This window comes from Hipposideros armiger, unplaced genomic scaffold (assembly GCF_001890085.2).
Source record: "Hipposideros armiger isolate ML-2016 unplaced genomic scaffold, ASM189008v1 scaffold_49, whole genome shotgun sequence".
Taxonomy (NCBI): Eukaryota; Metazoa; Chordata; class Mammalia; order Chiroptera; family Hipposideridae; genus Hipposideros; species Hipposideros armiger.
The window spans coordinates 2,395,240-2,418,854 of NW_017731399.1; the positions used below are offsets into that span (position 1 = coordinate 2,395,240).

The 23,615-nt window shown below is 50.2% G+C and overlaps 1 protein-coding gene across 1 annotated transcript in view; it reads left to right on the forward strand.

Moving 5' to 3' along the window:
- Positions 1-10,011: 10,011 nt before the first annotated feature.
- Positions 10,012-23,615, forward strand: part of RPS6KL1 (ribosomal protein S6 kinase like 1) — a 16,055-nt gene continuing 2,451 nt past the window's right edge. The window contains exons 1-9 of the mRNA XM_019640455.1: positions 10,012-10,170; positions 11,531-11,818; positions 13,114-13,238; positions 14,424-14,516; positions 19,948-19,995; positions 20,385-20,517; positions 21,366-21,965; positions 22,380-22,469; positions 22,625-22,707. Coding sequence (XP_019496000.1) covers positions 11,554-11,818; positions 13,114-13,238; positions 14,424-14,516; positions 19,948-19,995; positions 20,385-20,517; positions 21,366-21,965; positions 22,380-22,469; positions 22,625-22,707 — 1,437 coding nt within the window. The 5' untranslated portion in view covers positions 10,012-10,170; positions 11,531-11,553. The remainder of the gene's footprint in view (positions 10,171-11,530; positions 11,819-13,113; positions 13,239-14,423; positions 14,517-19,947; positions 19,996-20,384; positions 20,518-21,365; positions 21,966-22,379; positions 22,470-22,624; positions 22,708-23,615) is intronic.

Here is a 23,615-nt window from a genome sequence, read left to right on the forward strand (position 1 = left end):
AAAAAAAACACAAAAAACTGGGTTGTTTGTACTCCCACTGTTTGCTCAATAAGCAAGTTATACATGTAAACAAAGAAATAAGAAAATATCTTGGGTCGGCCAAGTGGCGCGTTGGTTAAGAGTTGGCTTGGGACGCCAGCTCTGAGCAGCAGGGCCCCGGTTCAGATCCCAGATGAGGGCCAGTGATGCTACGCCCTCTACAGCTAAGATGGTGAACAACAGCTCAACCTGGAGCGGGGCTGCTGTGAGTTGCTGGCAACAGCGAAGGCTGCTGTGAGCTACCATGAGTGGCTGGCAATGGGCGTGAGCGGCCAGCAGCCGGCGAGAGCTGCCGTGAGCCACCGTGAGCCACCGTGAGCAGCCGTCCAATGGCAGGCAACCGATCTGCCTCAGCCAGGAAGAGTGCAGTGATCACAACACCAACATGGGCCAGTGAAGCGACATCCTTCAAAACTAGACTGAAGAACAAAAGGACAACAACTTGTCTGTTCCCCTTCCCTGATTCCCCAATGCTGTTTCCCTCCCCCAATTCCCCAATAAAATCTATAAAAAAATAAAAAGAAAAGAAAATATCATATTACCAAAATGTGATTCTGGCACATTAGAGATGGCCTTGAATTCTTTGACATTTCTCCCCTGAGAGGGGAGGTCTCTGTCTCCTCCCTTTGAATCTGAGTTGACCTGGGTCTGCTTTGATCAATAGAGTATGGCAGAAGAGACCCTATAATAGTTCCACGTCCTTTCAAGAGGACTGGCAGTTTCTGCCTTGGTTTCTTGGAACCATGCGCTACCATGTAGGAAGTACAACTATCATGAGATCACCATGTTGGAAGGAAGCCCAAGCTAGCCATACAGAGGTGTGTTTATGAAGAGAGAGATAGAGATAGAGAGATAGAGGTAGATAGATAGATAGATAGATAGATAGATAGATAGATAGATAGATAGATATGCTCATTCAGCCTTCAGCTGTTCTAGGTCCCAGCCTTTACAGCCTTCTCAGCAGAAGCCCCAGACCCCATGGAGCAGAGACAGACTGTGCACTGTTTGATTTCCTAACCCACAGACTCATGAGATATAATAATAACAAATTGTTTGGGGGGCAGTTTTTTATGCAGCAATAAAGGCTGAATGGAAACTAAGGAAAGGTGATGAGTCAGTGTTTGAGGGAAGGGCCTTCAGACCAGGAGGTCATGAAGGCCTCTCTGTGGAGGGGACATTTGAGGTAAAGTTCAAAAGACAAGACGAGAAGGAGTTGATCATACGAAGATCACTCCAGACAGAGGACAAGAACACTCCGAACAAAAGGCATAGCTGATGCAAAGGCCCTAGAAGGAATCCCAGTGTGGCTGGAGCATGATGGGCAAGAGGAAGGAACATGAGATGTGATGTTAGAAGTAGAAAGGGGCCAGATCATGGAGGGCTTTTCAGGGTAAGGAGTTTGAATTTTGTTATAATGTGGAGGAAAACCATGGGAGGGTTTCAAGCAGAGGAATGAAGTGATATTATGTACACTTTTGAAAAATCACTCTGCCTTTTGTGTGGAGATGGGTCCTAGGAACACAAGACTAGAGGTACAAATATCCCTTACAAGGCTGTAGCAGGTCCGGGCAACCAATTACAATGGCTTGGTCTAGGAAGAAGTACTGAGGATGGAGAGAAGTAGAGAGTTTGGTCTTAATTATGCATGTGGGCTGGTTACCCTGATCATTCATTCATTCAGGAGCATATTTTGAATCTCCTAGGACCAGGCAATTTGTAGTAGATATATGTGTGCAAGGTGGGAGGCAGGCAAAATATAGTAGCATGTGAAAGTCTTCCAGTTTCCCCAGTTACTAAAGAAAATCACATTCTATGAGCAATAAGGAGACTAGGAGAGATGTCTTAGCTGAAGAAACTGAGTTGATCTGCCTAAGCATGGAGAGAAGGCAAGTTGGGAAGAGGAAATAAAAGATCTCAAGGCTAGATCTAGAGAAAGAGCTCGGGGTTTTGTGGTGGAGCTTCTGATGATTGAAGACAATTTGGGGAGTGAAGGAAGAGTTTGGGGAAGTGCTGCTACACTTCCCTATGTTGGAGGCCCTAATATTCTTTGAGAGATGCCCACTCGGTGAGACACTAGGCAGAGGCCAAGTCTAGTGGAACACCTGGATTAGCTAGGGTTACACAGAGATAGATAAGGCAGGGTCTCTGACCTTAGTTAGTCCAAGGAATCCGATATGCACAGGTGATTATAAAAGAAGGAAAGAAGGCCACATAGCGTAAGTAAATGCAGATGCAGGGCTCCTAAAGAAACCTGAGATACCTGAGATGATTTACACATGGGGAAAATCAGGGCTGGCTTTGCAAAGTCAGCGGCATTTGAGCTGCGACTCGAGGAATAGGCAAGGTTGAGTGTGGGGAGTTTGCTGAGGAAGGCGTGCTAGGTGGAGGCAACCCGTTAACCAAGACCCAGAGGTGGAAAACCCTCGCTGTGTAGGGATTATCAAATGGTTCAGCTTGGCTGATGCTTAAGGCATGTGAAGCAGACGAGTGATGGAAGGTAGGCTCGACCCTGGACGCCATCTTAGGTAGTTAGGGCTTTGGTAGGTAGTGGTGGGGGGGCACTGAAATTTTTTAAGCAGGAGAATGACATGATCTTGGAATTCAAGGCTGAAGGAAAATGTACGAATAATCCATTTCTACCTCCTTATTTTACAAGTGAAGAAGCTGGAGCCCAGGCTTGTCCAAAGCCATGAAAGTTAGGTGAGCCAGAATTTTAAAAGTGACCAGTAAGTGGCTGGAATGGAATTGAACCCAGATTTGTATTCAAAGCCTGTGCTCTCTACCCCTCACCACATCATCTCTTCCTCAGGATGGAGAGCAAAGCAGAGTAGGAAGGGAGGAGAACTCTGTCTGCTCCCAGCTAAGAAGCAGGCCAGACATCTGCGAGGTGGGTTGGATGAGTGGACAGAAGAGGCCCCTCTACAAGCTCTGGTGGGAAATCAAAACTCCAGACAGGACGGTGACAGAACAGAGCCTTGGTATGAAAAGGTGGCTGTCTGTCAGCACCAGAGCCCAGCAGCTGTTTTCCTAAAGAAGGCTGACCCTTCCCTTTCCTGAGGGAAGCCTGGAGCGCTTTCCCTCCCCGTGACATTGGCTGTGACTGAGGCTGATGAGGGCCTGGCCTCTGCTAGCAGTCTGTGGGCCCCACCTCAGAGGCCACGGGGCTCCAGGCCAAAAAAGATGGCGTGTTTCTAGTCCCTAAAGTGACTTCACTGTCATAGAAACCACCAGGCAGGACAATCAATCAGGGAGGAGATTGAGGGCTCTTCCCCACAGAGTTGGGCCCATTCCCTGTTCTTTTCCCTGAGAGGGTGACAGGGAAGGGGTCCCGCCGCCATATTGACCTCTCGTTGAGGCATACTGGAGACTCAACTCCTGTCCTCAGTTGGACTCAGAGTAGGAGAGGTCCCCATGCGCTAAGTTTTCCCCTTTTCCTTTTCTCTCCTCTAAGACCCCTGTCCCCACCCCCCAGAAGTCAGCCAGGACCACCCATGAGTTACCAAGTGGGTAACACAGTAACGGGAGCCTCTGTGCTCATACAGCCCAGGCTGACAGTGCTGGGTGTTTACAAACACATGACCACCTGACGCCCCCAGCAGGGGTCTGAGGTTTGGACTGTAATGGTGATATCCTTCTCTCCCTGAGCGCTTTATCCCTTTTAAAGCCAGCTCTACCACAATCCTCTTTTGAAGCCCAGGAAGCCTTCTCACTTGCCAGGCAAGCTGGAAGAAAGGACTGAGAGGGTGAGAAATCTCCCCAAGGAATTTCAGCCCCTGATGATCAGGGGGCTGACAGCTGGCCACGGCTGCCGCACAACCAGGCAGAAGCTGAGGCCTCGAAGAAGGCGCTGACTCGCTTGTGGAACCAGGGCCAGCCTTGGGAGGTCACAGAGGTCATCCTGCAGGAGGCAGGGTCCCACTCAGAACCTGAGGGCCATCCTGGAGCTGTCCTCCTGGGTCAATTGGGAATATAACTTCTCACCAGACATGGGAGACAGAGGAGGGAGTAGGCTTCCTCTTACAACCAAGTCCTGAATCCAGATCCAGGAGACTCTGGGTACCCGTGGGATCCTTTTTTAGAAACCAGTCTGATGAGCCCCAGCAGCCAAGGCTCCATATGGACTGTTCACAGAGAACCTTTATCTTGCTGTAATAGACTTCCCTGCTATCCCCGCCGCTTTCCCTGAGAATAAAACGTTCCAACATCTCAAGAAAAGACTAATTGTTATGTGGCTATAATAACCAGTAACTCTTAGAACCAATTATAAACCTGGTTTACATGACCACTTGTTTCAGTAACCCTGCTCCTGAAACGTGTGTTCAATTAGTAATAACCTACCTTCTGAAAATAACCAGTCAGCAACAGCCTTACTCAATTGACTGTTCTAGGTCAACCGACTCCTAAATACTCTGAAAGTTGACCCATCCCTGAACACCACAAAAGCCTGTATGAGGTTCTCTCTGCCTTGCTCAGAGATGGTGCCTTGCAAGCACAGCTCTCCTGTGAAAGCAGGCAATAAACTCGGTCTGTTGCAGGTATTCAGTGGGGTACATCTTTCTTTATTACTTCCTCCCCTAAATCTTTCTTATAGTCTAACCCAAATTCTTCCAAAAACCAGAGAACGAACACATACTTTTTTCAGCTTTGGTATAAAGTTGGTATAAAGAAGCCCCTTCCTTCTTATCTCTCTGCCCTCCCCCAACATCCCGGCTCCACCCTGAGCCCACGTAAAGCAGCCACAAGACAAATAAACCCTCTCTTTTGATAAAGTGACTCACTCCCATTGGCATAATTTTATCATGTTGCGTTATGTCAAAAGACTCCCTCCTCCCACCATCTCCAGGCATGAAGAAAGGGAGGAAGAAAGAGGTGAAGGAGACGTGCTGCAAATATCCTTCACTTCTGATACCAAAATGAGATTGTAATATACTCGTTATTTTATAACTTGCCTTTCTAACTTAATATTTTGCTGACATTTCCCCATGACATTAGATATTCTTCTTCAATATGATTTTTTTTTAATTTTTATTATTGGGAAACGATGTGTTTTCTTTGGGGAACAATGTGTTTTTTTCAGGGCCCATCAGCTCCAAGTCAATTTGTTGTCCTAGTTGCAGAGAGTGCAGTTCACTGGTCCATGTGGGAATCCAACCGGCAACCCTGTTGCCCAGAGCGTGCACGCTAACCAACTGAGCCCCCGGCTGCCCTCAAAGTGATTTTTTAAGTACTGACTTGCATTGCATCATTTGGCTATCCCATAATTTGATTAATTGGCCTATTGTTGGATATTTAGGTTATCTTTTTTGATGTTGTTATAATAAACAATGCTACAATGAACATCCTTGTGGATATGTCTTTGTGTGTAGAAGCCTATCCCATCATAAAAGTAACAACAGCAGCAAAAATCAAATCCATCCCTCAATTGCACCGTCTCCCTCCAGGTACCTCCAGATTCACGTTTTGAGAACTGTCTACACTTTCAGTCTCTTTCTTGGCAGTTCCACTCACTACCATAACACAGCTCTGCAAAAGTGATTCCAGGGATTTGCGTGGTGCCGATCAGCGTTTCCAGTTTTCGTGTTACTCAGCAGCACACATTATTCTTAGAATCAAACTCCCTGCTTTTTCCTCAGCCTGGGAGCCTCCATGAGGCCTGACCTCTGCCCACCTTTCCAGCCTCATCTCATGCCATGCTCCCTGTTTCTTTAAGGTCTAACACACTTGTCCTTTCTTAATGCCTGAAATCTGTGGTGCTCCCTCAGGACCTTTGCTCATGCTGTTTCCTCTGCCAGGAAATCTCTCCCCCACTCCCACACCCAACCTCTCAACCTTGCTGACTAACAAACATGCATCATCCATAACTCAGCTCAAAGGCACTTCCTCAGGAAAGAATCCCAAACACTCCTTCCCATCAAACTGGGTCTAGTACACCATTAGAGGCTTGTGAAACACTGTTTACTTCCTCATTGCACAAGTCAATATATCCTGAAAAAAATACTTATCTCATCATATGTATATAATTTAATATATACTTTCTAAAAATTAATTATAACATTATAAATAATATACCAACATATTTTGTTCTTTAAAAACATAGAACATTACAGGTATTGTAGAGCTTTATTTGACCACTGCCTGCTCCCTCTCCCAAGTCCAGGTCGCTGCCTTCACTCCCTTAATAACACCACTATTAGGAACTCAGTGTGAATCAGCGTAGTGGTCCAGGGCTTGGGGTTTGGAGCCAAACTGCCAGGGTTTGATCCCTGGTGCTCCCACTTCTTAACTGTATAAGCTTACACAAGTTCATTAACCTTCATCTGCCTTAGTTTTGTCATCTGTAAAGTAAGGATTAATAATAGTAACTAATAGGGCCGGCTGAGTGGTGCGATGGTTAAGAACTGGCTTGGGACACCAGAGGGCCCCGGTTCGGATCCCACATATGAGGGCCAGTGACACTGCCCTCTACAAAAAAATAATAAAATAATAGTAACTAATAGTGTAGTTGTAAGATTGACATAGGATGTTCCCTGCTAAGTGATGAGGATAGTGCCAGGCTCATGGTATGTTAGCTATTACTATATGCGATAGTTAATGTCATGTGTCAACTTGACTGGGTCATGGTGTCCCCAGATATTTGGTTAAACGTTATTTTGTGAGAGTGTTTCCAGATGACATTAGCATTTTGAATTTATTCAGTAGAGCAGATCGCCCTCCCCAATGTGGGTATCATCTAATCCATTGAGGGCTTATAATAGAACAAAAATGTGCAGGAAGGGAGAATCTGCTCTCTCTTCCTGATTTAACTGGGACATTAATCTTCTCCTGGGACTTACGAAGTTTGACAATTAAGTTTGAGAACTCATCATAGAAAAAGTGTTACATACCTCATTGCTGAATATCACTACAGTCACCTTTAAAGTACTCCCCTTGGGAAGCTACGCACTGATGCCAGCACCTAGTCCACCCTTCAAAGCGATTTAGGAACTCTTTTTCTGGAATGGCCATCAGAGCTGTCGTTGTATTACCCTTGATGTCCTGAATGCAATCAAAATGTCTTCCTTTCAAGATTTCCTTTCTTTTCAGGTAAAGAAAGAGGTCATTGGGGGTCATATCAGGTAAGTAGGGAAGGTGTTCCAATACAGTTATTTGTTTACTGGCTAAAAACTCCCTCACAGACAGTGCTGTGTGAGCTGGTGCGTTGTCGTGATGCAAGAGCTCCTTCGGGACCATTTTTGCACACACCTTTCTCATGCCAAGATTTTCAGTTAAGATTTTCCTAACTGTTTATCGATGTTTACTTGGTCTGCTATGCTTCTCATAGTCAGCCAAAGATTTTGACGCACAATTCGATGAATTTTTGCAATGTTTTTGTCAGGTCTGCTCATTACTGGCTGCCCTGACCTCTCTTCATCAGTGACACGTTCTCTCCCCTCAGAAAAACGTTTAATCCATTTGTACACTGCTGTTTTCCTCATGGCATTATCCCCATAAACTTGGACTAACATGTCCCTGATTGCACTTCCACTCTTGCCAAGTTTAACAAGAAATTTAATGTTTGTTCGTTGCTCTAATTCAAACTCAGACATTCTTGCAACAGCACACAAAAACACACAACAGTAATGAACACCACTTAGCAAGACATTGCCACACATCGACACGAACACAGCTGTGAGACACTGATACACCAAGGTTATGAAACCTTACCGAGCTGTTTGTACAGTGCTGCCAATGTAAGTGCACAGTGGCAAGTTAATTGTCTTACCTCGTATACCATTAGTGTTCTTGGCTTTCAGGCCTTCAGACTCAGATTGGAACTATTCAGATTGTGGGTCTTCTCAGACTCCATAATTACATGAGTCAATTTCTTATAATAAGAAATGTATCTATCTATCTATTTATCTATCTATCTATCTATCTAACCATCTATCATCTATCCATCTTACTGGTTCCATTTCTCTGGAAAAACTTGACTAATATACTATAATATATAGATAATATATAGTATTGTTTTCTACATATACTTTTAAAATATAAATATAAATGGCGTATTGTAGGTAACATTTGGGAACTGACTATTTTTACTCAAGAATATGTTTTGGAGATCTCACATTTTATTTATGCATTGTCATATTGATGTTCCATAAAATATTGAATTTGGAATTTTTTCCAATTTTTTGATATTGTAAGCAATACTGCAATGAATATCCACATATATCCTTATGTATCTGAGTGTTTTCTTGATTAAATATCTAGAAGATCTGTATGTCTAAGTGTTTATTATTGGTTTTCTCCATTAAAATGAAGTTCCATTAAGGCTTTTTTTGGTTTGTGTTACTCACCTCATTGCCTAGAACAGGGTCAGACCCATAGTAGGCCATCCATAAGATTTTAAGTGCATGAATGACCAAGAATTTTAGAAGCATCCCGTCAAGTTTTATGAAGAGTCCTTTTGGTATTTTGATTGGAATTGCAATGAAGTTTTAAATTATTAGGTTGTTGGAAAAGTCATGATGCATTTTTGCAATGAAAAACAGAAAACATACATCATGACTTTTCTGACAACCCAATAATTGGGGGAGAATTGACATCTTTGTAATGGTGGTCATCCCATTATAGAACACAACACATCTGTCCTTTTATTTGGGTTTTTTAATACAAATTTATTGTTTTCTCCATGAAGGTCATATATTTCTAATTAGTTTATTCCTAAGTATGTCATAGTTTTTGTTACTATGGTGAATGGGCTTTTCAAATTACTACATTTTCAAATTGTTATTGCTGATATAGAGGAGAGCTCTTGATTTGTAAATGTCGATCTAGTGTCTAGTCACTTTGCTGGATTTACCAATTATTGCTTGGGGTTTTCCAGGTGGACGGTCATACCATCACAAATAATGGCAATTTGGCCTCTTCCATTCCAATTTTTAAACCTCTTGTTCCTTTTAACACCTTATTGTGTGAATTGCAGCTTTCAGTATATTGTTGAAGAGTAGAGGCATTGGTTCATTGCTGATTGCACTGGGTATATCATTCAAGACAGGTCAAGGTCTGCTGCAGTAACAATTCCAAAATCTAGTGGCTTAACACAATAAAAAAGTAATTTCTCACATGCATTTCGTGTCCAACACAAGTCATGGATCAGGGAGGAGTTTCTTATTGTTGTTTTCTCAGAGACGCAGGCTGATGGAATCTCTATGCTTCCATGGACATGTACTTCTATGGCGACTATGGCAGAAGGAAGGGGCAGTTGAATGATGGACTGGCTTTTGAAGCTTCCACCCTGAAGTAACTCGCATTCTGTCCACTAGCATTTCAAAGCAAGTTCAATGGCCAAACCTAACTTTCAAATGGGGTAGAGACGTGAGATACTATTATATGCCAGAAGGCCAACAGGGCCGTGGGAATGCTTCTAAGGCTCCACCATCACATATGGTGTAAGTTCCATTACATATGCCCTGAGCTTCTGGTAGATAACACTTTATCAAGTTAAGAAGTAAGTTCATGAGTTTTAGATTTTGTTAAATGAAGAGTTTGTCCTTATCATGAATGAGTGTTAAATTTTATCAAATGATTTTATGCCATCTGTTTGATGTACAAATGTTATTTTTCTCCCTTAATTTGTTAAGGCATTTATACATGTTGTTTCTCTGCCCAGAGCATTATTCTCCACTACCCTCCCCAAACGTTTTTCTTGGTTAATTCCTTATTCTTCAGGGCACACTCATTCATTCAGCAAATATTTATTGAGCAATACTGTGTGCCAGATGCTGTTCTGGGCACTTGGTATACATCAGCGAACAAGGCAGATAAAGGCCCTAGCCTCTGCTCCTGCCCCCATTCCTACCCCTAACCCCTTCCCCAGTCCGCGACCCTCCCCCAAAGCTCTGCACTGCAGACGCGGCTGCTTTAAGGGCTGGTAGAAGCCGAACGGGGCGGTGATTGGTGGTTTATTCTAACGGATGGAAGATGAGCTCATCTGCAGCCAATGGCCAGGCTGCGCCGGCCAGACCCTTGTACCTGGCTGGTGGGCGCAAAGCCGTGATCCCCGGTGCACGGTTGCCCGCGGGAGTGAAGGGGCGGTGTCTGCAGGATTAGGGCTGGCCGCGTGGACTGAGCTCCTGGCTCGGGCAGGTACGATGATGTTTTCCCGACCCCTCACCATCCTCCTCCCCCCAGGCAAGGCTGTACCTTCCTCTCACTCCGCCATCCCGCTTTCCTCGACCCGACCCCCACAGGGGGTTGCCCCTTGCGTGCCTGGGACTCGTGGGCTGAACGCCCCGCTTTCCGTGTCCAGGCGTGGCCATGCGGCTCTGCCCCGCAGGACCCAGCCCGGCGGGGAGGCCCCTGGAAGCCAGGGCCAGACTCCAGCAGCCCAGCCCTTTGGACTTGGCACCCCCAACACAGACCTCGGGGCTGCATGTCCGCGTGGCTGGGCCGAGTCCCGCCCTCCTGGCCGCATTCTGGCCAGGGTACACAGCGCCCTGATGGCCCTGGGATGTGTGTGTCCCTTCCCGCCCCACTCCCCATCTTCTTCTCTCCTCTCTTTCTCCACAGAGGCAGAAATGACCTGGGGTTGGAAGCTTGGGTCCTGTCCCTTCCGAAGGGGCCTGAAAGGGCAAAGATGGCCCTTGCAGTGAGGGGCAGAGGCAGCTGTGCCGGTTTCTCTTTGAGCCCTTTCCTTTCCTGCAGCCACTTCTCTATCCCTTTAGCCACTTGTGTCACACACTGTTCAGGGCCGAGCTGCTGGCAGGTCCTTGGAGGCCATGGGGCCTCCTGGCCTTCTCAGAGATGGAGCCCCTTCCTAGGACTGGTTAGGCCCTGTGCTCCCTCCTCTAACTCCACCCAGAACCTGCCACTCAGTTATCTCATTTGCCCACAGGCTTTGAGGCCTGGCCTTGTGCCCAGATCTCTGCTAGGCTCTGTGTGTGTGTGGGGGGGTCCTCACTCCTGACCACACTGACCTCAGCACTGAGGGAAACGGCAGGGGCCATCCATTCTGTTTGGAGCTGAATCCTGAAGGATAAATGAGATTCCTGTAAGAGAAGCAGGGAGGTGGGGAGAACAGGCAGGATGGAGAGAACAGTGTGAGGAATGGCCTTTGAGTCCAGGGCCCCTGCCTCGGCCTCAGAGTGTGTGGCCTCCATTTGTTTGCTGTGTACTAGACACCGGTTTACTCTAAGGCCCCGTGAAGGCAGCTCTGGATCATGAATATCTTCAGTTCTTTCCAGTGCTCAACACGTAGCCAGGTGCTCAAGGAATACTTGAACTGAATTTGAATCGAAAGGAGGAGCCCCAAGGGTGTTGTTATTCTACAATATTACCGCCACTTAGGAAAGATCTGGCCCAGTGAAGGGACTTCATTCCCGTTAGCTCTGATCCCTCCAGCCCTTGGCTGTGAGTGTTGATCTCTGAATATTCAGTGGAGGAAACCAGGGTGCAGGTGCGGTGGTGTTCCCAGCTGGGTCCTCCTTAATGCACCTGTTCATTCCAGGTTGCAGCCGTAGACCAGCAGCCATGAGCCTGGTGGCCTGCGAGTGCCCGCCCAGCCCTGGCCAGGAGCCTGAGCCCTGCTCAAGAGCACGGTCCCAGGCTCGCATGTACCTGGAGCAGATTCGCAACCGGGTGGCTCCCGGGGCACCTGACATGAGTAAGCGTGACTACCTGGTGGATGCAGCCACGCAGATCCGGCTGGCCCTGGAGCGCGATGTCAGTGAAGACTACGAGGCAGCCTTCAACCACTACCAGAATGGCGTGGATGTTCTGCTGCGAGGCGTCAACGGTGAGGGCTGCGCCGGGCAGGGACTGGGGCTGACTCAGGGCTCCTCCTGCCCTCTGTCCATCTGTGCTGGGTGAACAGGGCTCTCTGCTGGCCCTCTAGGGCCTCCATGAAAGACAATAATAATAACTAGCAGTGACTGAGCAATACCTCTATGCCAGGCACAGGTCTAAGGGCTTTACCTGTATTAACTCATTTGAGCCTCACAGGAATGGAAGATATGATGTATGTTGTTGCATGTAGTTCCAAGTATATAGGAACTATTTTCATTCCTATTTTCCAGATGAGGAAACTGAGGCATACAGCAGTTAATTAGCTTGCTTAAGGTTCCATAGCTATCAAGTCGCAAAGCTGGGGTTTGAACAGTTTGGGCTCCAGAGGCAGTTGTGCTTGACCCACTGTTCTGGCCTGGCCTTGGAGCTGGAAGGGGCTCCTGCCCTCTGGAAGCTTGCATTATAATGGGGGGAGGCTGATGAGTTGATGATGGACAATTGTAGTCCCGGGTGTGAAGAGCAATAAGGAGGAAGTGAAGGGAGGGAAACTGAGTCCACACTAGGCCGGCATAGGGTATTTTTTAGAAGTCCAAAGTCTAATCTGAGCACTGAAGCACAGCAGGCACATTGTCCAGCTGAAGGGCTGGGTAGTGCTCCAGAGAGAGAACAGTGAAGGCCCGGAGGTGAGAGGGGAGGCCTGTGTAGGGCAAAGGGAGGCATTTTCCAGCTGGGCGAGGGCGTGGCCTTGAGGCCAGTTTGAGACCCTTGAGGGCCTTGGTGGCCAGGCTAGTGGTCAGAGTCAAGCCCTACCCTCCTGCTGCCTGTCCTCCTGCTGATGAGACACCTCAATGCCTAGGCTGCAGGCTTGTCCAGTGAATTCCTTTGTCCTCCAATCCTGATCCCTGCTCTGGCCTTTTTCGCACTGGGCATCAGAGATGGAGGAAGCTGTATCCTCTGGGAGCTTCTGCCTCCTCCTCTGAAAATGGATATGGAAATCCCCACTCTATCTCTTCCCAGGGTATGATGGCCAGTGAGGCGGTGGGTGCCAACTGTAAAGTGCTGTGGGCTGAGGGTGACCACGGTTCCCAGCCTCTCCTGCCATCTTCCTTCCCCTTCCTTGCTGGTATCCCACCCAGAGGAGGGTCTGACAGGTGTGGGGCCGGGATCTGCTGACCAGCCTCATACAGAGGCGCTCCGTCCTGTGGAGAGAAGCGGGCCGGCAGCGGGAGCTGGGACCCCAGCCCTCCAAGGCCTGGGCCGGGGGGGAGGCAGGGATGAGTCCTGGTGACCCCTTTCCCCCCACAGTCGACCCCAACAAGGAGCGATGTGAGGCTGTAAAGCTGAAAATTACTAAGTACCTGCGGCGGGCAGAGGAGATCTTCAACTGCCACCTGCAGAGGACACTGGGCAGCGGAGCCAGCCCTGGCACTGTGAGGAGATCCCTCCCCAGGGGCCTGAGGGCTCTGAGTGGAAAGAGCTGAAGCCTGGACTACAGGACAGGGCGGGTGGTGGTGTGTGCCAGGGCTGCCCCTCCTCCTGTCCTCGTTCTGGCTTCCAATCTCTCCTACACCCTCCATACTTCATGCATTTTCAAACACTTGGTGAATCATTTCCAGTCCAGTCTCACGCCCTCACGGAGTACACGCGTACATCCCCCCATCTTCACACACGGCTCACACACATGCTCGTGTATGTACATACTCCAAGGCCCCCAGATCTGTGGATGTTTGACTAGGCTGCCTTGAGCATTTGGAGCGGACACAAATGCCCACGTGGGCACACACACACGCACACACACACACACACGCACACACACACACATGCATACATAGATGTGCACCAATGCCATCCCCATATGGCTTTTCCTAACCCAGGGCTCTCAGAGGGGCTGGAAATGCATGCACACTTCTCACGCCCACAGGCATGTACAGACACAGACACACAACACCCTTCCTGGGCTCCCTGCATCTTGTAAGACTGCTTTCCCCCAAAGCAGGTGCCTGGGCCACATGCCTTGGTCTTCAAGGCATGTTCCCTGAGACCCACATGTTCCCAACTTATTTTCCCATCCCCATATGGCTTTTCCTAACCCAGGGCTCTCAGAGGGGCTGGAAATGCATGCACACTTCTCACGCCCACAGGCATGTACAGACACAGACACACAACACCCTTCCTGGGCTCCCTGCATCTTGTAAGACTGCTTTCCCCCAAAGCAGGTGCCTGGGCCACATGCCTTGGTCTTCAAGGCATGTTCCCTGAGACCCACATGTTCCCAACTTATTTTCCCATCCCTGGAAGCATCTGCCTCCTGTGGATGGGGCTTTCAAAAGTGGGTTTCTGAAGCCCCCTTGAGCCTTGGAGGAGGGTGGGGATGTGGGGAGAGTTGAGTGAAGAGGGCCGCGTAGCCAGCCTGGACCATCTGGGCCCCCTGCCAGACCGGGCCAGCTTCTCTGCTTAGCGTGTCCTTGGGAGGTGGGGTCGGCCCATACCCCATTCTTGCTGGCTGCGGCCACTGCTCACCTGTCAGTCAGAGGCCCTGCCCTCTGCCTGGTGAGAAGCAGTGACTGAGGAGGGCTGGGCACTAAGGCTGCATGGCCTGTGTCCCACCTTTGCAGGGTTTCAGTAGCCTGAGGCTCCGGCCCATCCGCACACTGAGCTCTGCCCTGGAGCAGCTGAGGGGCTGCAGGGTGGTCGGGGTCATCGAGAAGGTGAGTGAGCAGAGCTTGCAGTGTGAAAGGAGACAGTGTGTGCAATTGGGGGTGGCGGGTGGGGAGAGAGAGTAGCTAACCCTAGTCCTCCAGAGGAGGCCGGAAAGGGGTGAGATGTCCAGGAGAGGAGAACAGCTGTGCCCAATGGTTCCCCACCCCTCCTCACCCCAGCACACACCAGTCAGGTCCCGGAAAGGAAACTGGGATGAAAGAGGCAGACAGCCCCTCTCCACAGCCCTCCAGCTCAGACACAGCAGTTCACTCCCTCAGAGATGCAAGACAGAAGCCACAGGAGAAGCTCAGTCCAGGGCATCCTGCCAACACACACTGCCTGGCTCACTCCCACTTCCCACTTCGCACAGGCCCCCACCCCGGGGCCGCAGCCAAGAGTCTCCCCACTAAGCACAGCCAAGAAGTTCTTGTGGCGGGAATATGCTTCTCTCCAGAAACCTGCCCTGCAGAGGGTCCAAGCTAGCCAGAGCATCGTCTGGGGTCTTGGAAACTCTGCCCTTCCTCTCCTGGCGCCCCCACCCTCATCCTGACCCCACCTGAGACCCTTTTCCTTAACTCAGGACAGAAAGGAAGATAGGAACGGACACCACAACCTGCACCTGGGACAGGTGGGAGAATCAGGAGGACTAACAGTTGGGTAAAATGAGATTTGAGCCAATATTCGATTGCCCTCTGCCCCAACCAAGGGATACCAGACTAGCCACAAAAGCAGTTCTTTCTCAAACTGGCTGTTTATCAGAATTACCTGGGGGAGCTTCCTAAAAATACAAGCGCCTGGGCCCCCCTCCAGGCCTGTTGAGTCAGAATTTCTAGAGTTGAGCCCAGTGATCTCTAATTCAAACAGTCATCAGGGGATTTTGATGGGTCTGGAGGCCACGGAGAAAAGGAGGCCAGTGTGTGCTTCCTTCGCTCCGTGCCAGAGGATGAAGTGCTATGGGCACAGCGTGGCCACGGGCAAGTCCCTTCATCTCTCTGAGCATTGGTTTCCTCAACCATAAGAGGGGTGAGAGTCTTCTTCCCACGGGGTGATGTGGGAACGAAAATGAAATAATTTTTGGGAAAGGCCTGGCACATGATAAAATATTTAATGCGTGTTTGATGGCTCTGCATGCTAGTGACAAAGACGAGTCAGGAAGCGTGCAGGCTTCCCATCCCCCCAGCCTTCTCCAGCTGCTATTCCCAGGACCCTGTAACCATCCCAGCCTGTCAGCAAGGCCCAGCCAGCTTCCATCTGTGCAGTCCTGCCTTCCCACTGCACTACTCCATGTAGCTTGGACAGGCTGGGGAGGTGACCACCACCACCATTTCCCTACATGGGATCCCACTGAACCATAAGCATTGTGGAGAGAGGGTCAAATAAGCTTGGGAAATAGTGAGTTAAAGTTACCTTTTTTTTTTTTTTTAAATTATAGGAGTTTTCGGAGCTTTTAGGATGAAATGTACACCCTGAGTTTCCAAGAGTGAAGTCTGTGACAGAATTCCCCTAATTTGTTTAACTCTAGGATATGCATATGCAAAGCATTTTCAGCATCCAGTGTTCTGAGGCCTGTGCACAGGGAGGGCCCAAATTCGGGCCAAGCCCAACCGTTCTGGCTGAGATTCCCCTTCTCTCCTTTTTTACCCTTTCTTGGGCACTCGACTTACCTACCCCACCTCCTGAGCTCCTGCTTCCTTTTCCTGAATCATTCCCAAGCCAGGAACACAAATTTCCCCAAATTAGGAGAGGTGTTAGGGCCCAGGTCCCTGCAGCCAGGCGTGGATATGTTGTCACAGTGTCCCATTCCACAGTTCTGCCCAGGCAGATTCAGGCAGCGGGGCAGTGCCCGAAGCCGCAGCACAGAGCCAGGCAGGAGCACAGGGCTGGCTCAGGGAGCCTTGAGTGACCGACCCCAGAGATGCCTAGCTGTCAAGAGTGGGGTCTCTAGGGGCCGAGAAGAAACTGGCAGGCGTAGGGAGTGGCAGGGAACAGCGAGGCGGGTGGGTCAGGGACTAGGTAGACAGTTTGCCAGAATACCCAGGGGTCTGCTCCCAGGGAGCATTGGGGGCCTGGGAGCTTCGTCTAGGAGCCAGGCTCTGAGTCAGGGATGGGGAAGAAAAAGAAGGTCATCCAAGTCCCTTTTGGCTTTTTTGGCTCAAGCACAGGGCTGTTTTATTATTACTAGTTACCAACATTTAAAAGTTGGCAGGTTTCGTATACAAGTCCAGATTTCCTGCTTCTCCTGAAAAACTGAAAGATCTGGAAAAGCTGGCTCACATCCCTGCAGCAGGGAGCGGAGGAGGGGCTGCCCACTGTAGTGGGCACAGCCCTCCAGCTTGTTCCTGTGCACACCCTGCCCCCTTGGCTCACGTGCCTGGCCCCTGTGGACCTGGGCGTTTACAAACTCGTTGAAACTTTTGGACTTGTTTGCTCCATGAGAGATTCCTCCTGGGATTATGATACGTTGGGCATTTTTACAGAAAGGGTTAATGTGTTTCACAAAGCTTTCATTGTCCCTACATTCTGAGAACTCTGTGGGTTTCTTTAAAAAAAAAAAATCTCTTTTTAAAAAGGTGAGAGCAGGCACCCAGAACTGCCTTCTACCACTGCAGTGCAATACCTGACATTCGTAAGGCACATTTTTGTTGCAAAGCTGTTGCATTAAACCTCCTCAGTCGCCCTGGGGGGAAAAGCATGATACTGTACAATCCAATACTGTAGTCACTTAGCCACCTAGGACTATTCAAATTAAAATTAAGTATTATGTTTCTCAGTCACACCAGCCACATTTCAAGGGCTCGATAGCCACATATGGCCAATGGCTTCCACATTGGAACAGTGTGGATATGTATTTCCTTCACGGAGAAAGTTCTGTTGGACAGTGCTGCATTTTAATAATTGCCTTACAGAGAATGAAACTGAGGTTCATAGAGGTCACGTAAACAGCTAATGCTCTGTCCCCCATAATAATGAGCAAAAGAGGAAGGGGATTTTTTATTTGCTTGGTTTAATAGGAAAATGTCCCCCTCTGCTACCCTTTTGAGATGTAATGAAAAAGAGTTTAAAACAAAAAAAAAATTCCCTATCCTACCTAGCACCAAGATAATCACCATTAATGTTTTGGTTTCATTCTTTCCAGCTCGGTAGGGTTTGTTTATTTATTTTATTTTATTAGTTTCAGGTATCAGTAGGTTTAAATATATATGTATACACATTTTAAGAAAGGAAAAAACTGTATTAAAATTGTAACACTCAATATATAGTCACGTTTGCCTTCTACAGTTACAAGAGGTGCTCAAAGTGGTTACTGTTAGCGTCCAGACACTTCTGATTATGGCGAACTACTGTTTGAGCATAGATAACATCTCTTAAAATGTGTATACATTTTTTGGGCACCCTTTGTGTGTGTGTGTGTGTGTGTGTGTGTGTGTGTGTGTGTGTGTGTATTATATATATGTATATGATAATATAATATATATTATATAATATATATGTATATTTAATACACTTGTTTCAATATACTGAAATTTGAATATACGAATTAACTTTTATTTTCTGGCTTCCCCAACCTTCATTGCTGTTTTTGGGCTCTGTAAATGAGAGAGCCTTGCCCAGGACGAGGTGGTAGGGAATCCCACTTGGCAAGGGTCAGTGGGGAATTATCTGGGTGTCAGTACTTGTGGGAAACTGTTCTCCTAAATGACCCCTGAGTTTTCTTTCTCAAACATTGTATGGATTTGGCCAGGCTGGGTTCGGTCTCTGACTGTTGGAGGAGAGACCTCTGGTGGTCAGAAGAGTGCCTCGCTCCTGGAAGAAGGGCCCTGGTGCTCAGCCAGTCCACTGCCTTCATTTTACTGATGGCTGGGGACACTGAGGCCCAGAAGGAAAGGCATGTGCCAAGGTCATCTGGTTTTGCCCCAACTGCAGTTAAGTCTCCAGGGCTCTGGCATCACCTAGCCTGGATTCAAATCCTGGCTCTACCACCATTTAGCAGTGGGACTGTAGGTAACATAACCTCTCTGAACCTCAATTTCTTCGTCAATAAAATGGGTCACTAGTAACACTCACCTGGTAGGGCTGTGGGAATAAAGTAATCTATGCAAAGTGCTGAACACAGAGTAAAAGTGCTTCCTAGCTAGTGTGAGGTTTCTCAATAATAATGACCACTGCAGATTATAGAGGCCATGTTATGTGGCGGGCACAGGCTGCTGCTCTACTTGAGCTCACTGCTTTAATGGAATCCTTCTGATGAGCTTCTGAAGCAGGTACTGCAATGGCCCCGTTTTGCAGTTAAAAAGAACAAGGTTCAGAGAGGTGATGTGATTTGGCAAATGTGATCATTGGCATTCTCATGGCCTTTCCATTCACAAAGGGCCCTCCCACTTATGGCCTCAACAAACCAGTGATGAGGGAAGGGGGGCATTTGAAGTTGCTGTTTGTAGATGACAAAATCAATTCACTCGCCCAAGATCTAAACCCAGTCCCAATGCCAGGCTGCAGCCTTCACCACTGCCTAGTTCCCTGGCATTAGGGGAGGGTCTGCATAGCAGGCCAATTGCCAAGAAGTCACAACACCGATGTGCTGGTCCTGCCCCCACATGTCCCTCATTTGGGCCAAGTTTTCTACTTCATCTGTGCCCTCTCCTGTGGCTGGAGTCCACCCCTGCTTACCACGACATGAGTCAAGGGCCTGTCCCAGCGATTGGCAGACCGCTGCCTCTACCCAAAACCAACAGGAGAAGGAGCGGGCTGCCCTCCAAAGACAGACTCCGGAGAGAGAGATGATTTAAAAGAAGGGGTGGGTGGCAGGGGTGAGACCTGAAGGAGCACTCCAAGCCCAGTGCTCTGGGCACGGCTCGGCCCGTGAGTGACCTAGGGCCACACTCTCAGCTTCACCTGTAAAATAAAAGATCAGAGGAGGTAACTGGCTCTGAGGTCGCTTCCATCCGTGACACCCTCAGACCCTGCAGGATGGACCACTCACCACCCATGTGTGAAGCACCTATAATACCCCTGCACTGTGCAGGGGCTCTGGGAACACAGAGCTAGAAGGTGTGGTTCCTGCCCCGGAGCTCACAATAAAGTGGGGTTGCAGGAAATCAGACACAGTGCAATAAGGCTCCCCTAAGAGTGAGCCTGGAGAGCACTAGAGACAGATTAGGGGCCCCAGCCGAATCCGAGGGTTGGGAAGGCTTCCTGGAGGAGGTGGCACCTGAGCTAAGACCTATTGGTCTAAGAAGGGTGGATGAGCAGAACAGGATCAATCTCAGTTTTGGGGGGGATGGGGGTGGGGGCACATACTCTGCACCACCAAAGCCTGCCCTCCCTTCCCTGCCCCTGGAGCGAATCAGCCTCAGTGGAGGAACCTGGGGGCTGGGGCTAGGGCCATGGAGCCCTGGGAACAAGCATGTGCCTTGACCAGTGCCTCCTGGACCTTGGCAGGTGCAGCTGGTCCAGGACCCAGCGACTGGAGGGACCTTCGTGGTGAAGGCAGGTGCTGCCCAGCCCCCTAACCTGTATTCCCCTTGGGACCTTCTCAGAGTGCTTGGGAACCCCTACTCTGGGGAACCCCCTACCCAGAACCTATATCTGAAGCCCATGCTCTCCCCAAATCCAAAAGCCGCTTGTCCTGCCCCTGAGCACGCCCCCCACCCATCCACACACATACAGCCTCCTCCTTGGCTTGGAGGGTGGAGGACCTGGATTCTTTGGTGTAGATAGGGGTGAGGGGCAAGTTAGGAACTGGGGAGAGGCAGTTGCTCCTCAGAGTGTCTCCCACCCCTCGTCCCATTGCCCCTGAAGCTGGGGCTCTGACGTCCCCTGACAGGGCAGCATCTGGCCTGTCTCCAGCTGACCTGCCTGCCCTGCCCGCTCCCCAGAGCCTGTCCAGGTGCCACATGGCAAGCCGGGAGCGGCTGACCATCATCCCACATGGTGTCCCCTATATGACCAAGCTGCTGCGGTACTTCATGAGTGAGGACTCCATCTTCCTGCACCTGGAGCACGTGCAAGGTGAGGGGGCCTGAAGGGCCCCTGTCGGCTCTTAGGGCCTTCGGGACGTTGTCCTCTTTCATCCCCTCAAAATGCCAAGCTCTGGGGAGGGGGGTGACTTGCACCAGATGTGCAGCACAGACCAGGGGACCCAGCCTTTCTGGGGGATGATGGCAGAATCAGGCTGTTGTGAGCCTCTGTGTGGTGCTAAGGGGGCAGGTGACATCCTGGGGAGGACGTTCACATCCTGGGCTGGTGAAAGGGCATTTGTGCCCCTTTGTCACCGTTTCCTCCTGTCTTGGCTCTTTTCATTTTTCTAGTCTGTGCCCATCCCTTAGAGTGGCCACATGGGATGGTGGTACTGAAGCTGTAAAGACAGGGACTGGGTCACGTAGCAGATATTTATTGATCACTTATTACAGTGATGAGTTTTTTTAATGAGGCACACATCTTTGGTCATGACATATAGTCATCACAGGTCCATGCCTAGCCTTCTTTTATTTTACTTACTTAAATTTTATTATACTATTCTCCCTAAAAATTTTTTTAATATATGTATAAAATATATCGAACACTGGCGAAGCCACCACACAAACCAAGGACGTTAACAATAATTTACACTTCCTTAGGGGTTAAGCGCCTTTTTGTGCCAGATTGGGGAGGCCGGGTCCTCGTTAGGTGAGGGACAGGAGAGGACAGGAGAGGTCATTCTAGGCTAAGGTTAAGGAAGGGGGGGAACAGAGGTGAGAGTCTGGAAGGCAGAGGGTCCATGTCCAAGGCAGAGGGGAGGCGGGAGTGGGACAGAGACAAGTTGTCCACACTCTCCTTCTCCCCGCCCCCACGCTCGCTGCCGCCCCTGCACGGCCCAGGAGGCACTCTCTGGTCCCACCTGCTCTCCCAGGCCCACCCTCAGCAGTCTGGGCTCAGGTCTGGTTCCAGCCTGGAAAGAATGAAGGCTCAGCTCAACTCCCGCCTCAGCCTCTGGACCTCAACACGGCGGCCCCCAGGCCATACCCACCTGCAGGACAGAGTCCCTTTGGAGGGTCCACAGACTCATCGGAGCCTCCTTCCAGCCAGGGAGGCCCCATCCACCAGACCCCAGAGAGAGTCTGAAGGTGAACCCTCAACCAGGACCAGCACTTCCTGCTCCTCGGACCTCCCAAAGGCCCCTGGTGGCCTCCTGCACCTCCAATCCAGGCGAAGACCTGGCCAGAACTTGGACACAGGGTCCCCTTCAGGGCTCCCTTGGGTTCACGAGGGGGCCAGCCGGGTGCTGGGGGGCTGTGGCTGTGGTAGAGGACAGAGCCGCCCCTCCGTGGATGAGGCCAGCCTAGGGTCTTCCTGGCGTGTGAGGGAAGAGCAGGTGAAGCAGTGGGCGGCCGAGACGCTGCTGGCCCTGGAGGCACTGCACGAGCAGGGGGTGCTGTGCCGGGATCTCAATCCCCGGAACCTTCTCCTGGACCAGACAGGTAGGTGCCTGGGCGAGGGGGGAGGGGAGTGGGTGGGGGAGAGGAGTGGGTGGGGCCTCCCAAAGCCTCAAGACAGAGAAGTAGAGTTCCCCGAAGTCAAGGGGACGGCAGAGGTTTTCTGCTTCTTCCCCTGCCTCTTCCCAGCCTTTCCATGCAGTGCTCTGCTGAGCCACCAAGGTTGAGCCCCTTTCCCACCATGAGCCCCTGGCAGCAAGACCTACAAATACCCAGTTGTCTCCGGCCTTAGGGGGCCATGCCCTTAAGGAGGCCATGGCCAGCGAGGCCATCGGCTCCTGCTTTGTGACTGTTAGGGGAAGCCCTAGAGTCCCCTCCCCCACACCAGCTGCTCAACAATGACTAACTGAAATTTTTGTCCCTCCCCCTTAATTCCCCCTGCACACACTGGATGAGAAGGTCACATCCGGCTCACGTATTTTGGCCAGTGGTCAGAGGTGGAACCCCAGTGCTGCACGGAGGCTTTGGACAACCTCTACAGTGCCCCAGGCAAGAAGGGAGGGAGTGCTGGGGGCCAGACCTTGGATGCCTTTGTGTGGATTGTGCTGGGAGCTGAGGGGATGGGCCGTGTCTGGGTAAGATGGGTAGAGGGGACACTCGCCCTCCTGGGTAAGCTTGGGACATGTGTGTTCTTGCTCCCACAGAGGTGGGTGGGATTTCTGAGCTGACCGAAGCCTGTGACTGGTGGAGCTTTGGGTCTCTACTGTATGAATTGCTGACTGGAACGGTGAGTAGCTGGGCAGGGGGTGGAGCCCTGGTAGGTGTCCCTAGTGAAGGAAGGGCTGGGTTTAGTCCAGCCAGCCAGTGGGGGGGGGGGGGGGGGGGGGGCTAAGGCTGCCTGGTTCTCCAAAACCTGGACATTGGGCCTGGTGTCCTGCCAGCACAGCTGCTCCCTCCCTAGTTGACTCCCCACAGGCCATGAGATACAGGAAGCCACTCCTACTCAGGACACAGTACCCCCACTACACTCATGGCTATAGCTGGTGAGACTGTCAGGGAAGGTTTGTGGGAGAGCACGCCTGGGCCCAGGTCTGGAGTGGAATTTGTAACCCTTCTTCCCTGAAAGGCCCCTGGACCATCCCCTGAGCCTCCTCTCTCCACTGCTCATCCCCCCCACCCACACCCTTCTTTGTAACCCCCAGACTTTGGCAGGAGGATAGGGGAGAGGGCTTCCTTGATCCAGGCCAGCATCTGTCCTGTCTGGCCTGGGTCAGCCAAGAGCTCAAAATTCCCCCTGCAAACGCCCTTAATCAGGATGGCAGCCTCTGCCCTCTGCCTCCCCTGATGAGCTCAGCATTGCATCTGGGGCTGGTTAGATCAGACATCAAGGGAAAGGCCAAATTCCATTTGACCGGAAATGGCCAGAGTGGATGCAGTGTGACCTAAAGTCCAGATCTGAGCGGTTCACCCAGGCTTCCTCCTGCTTTTGTCCCGTAGCCCAGGGCCTCTGAGCACCCTGGCCACAAATACCCCATAGAGTAGTTCTTTCCTCTCAGTCGCCCACCGCCTCTCTAGCCCAGGGCTCCTGGCTTTCCTCCTGGTCACTTCTTGCAGCTCATCCTAACCTCCAAACAGACCTCTGTGCTCTCCAAAACTGCCCCCTTCTGGACTGCAGAGAGGTCCTGCCTCCTCCCC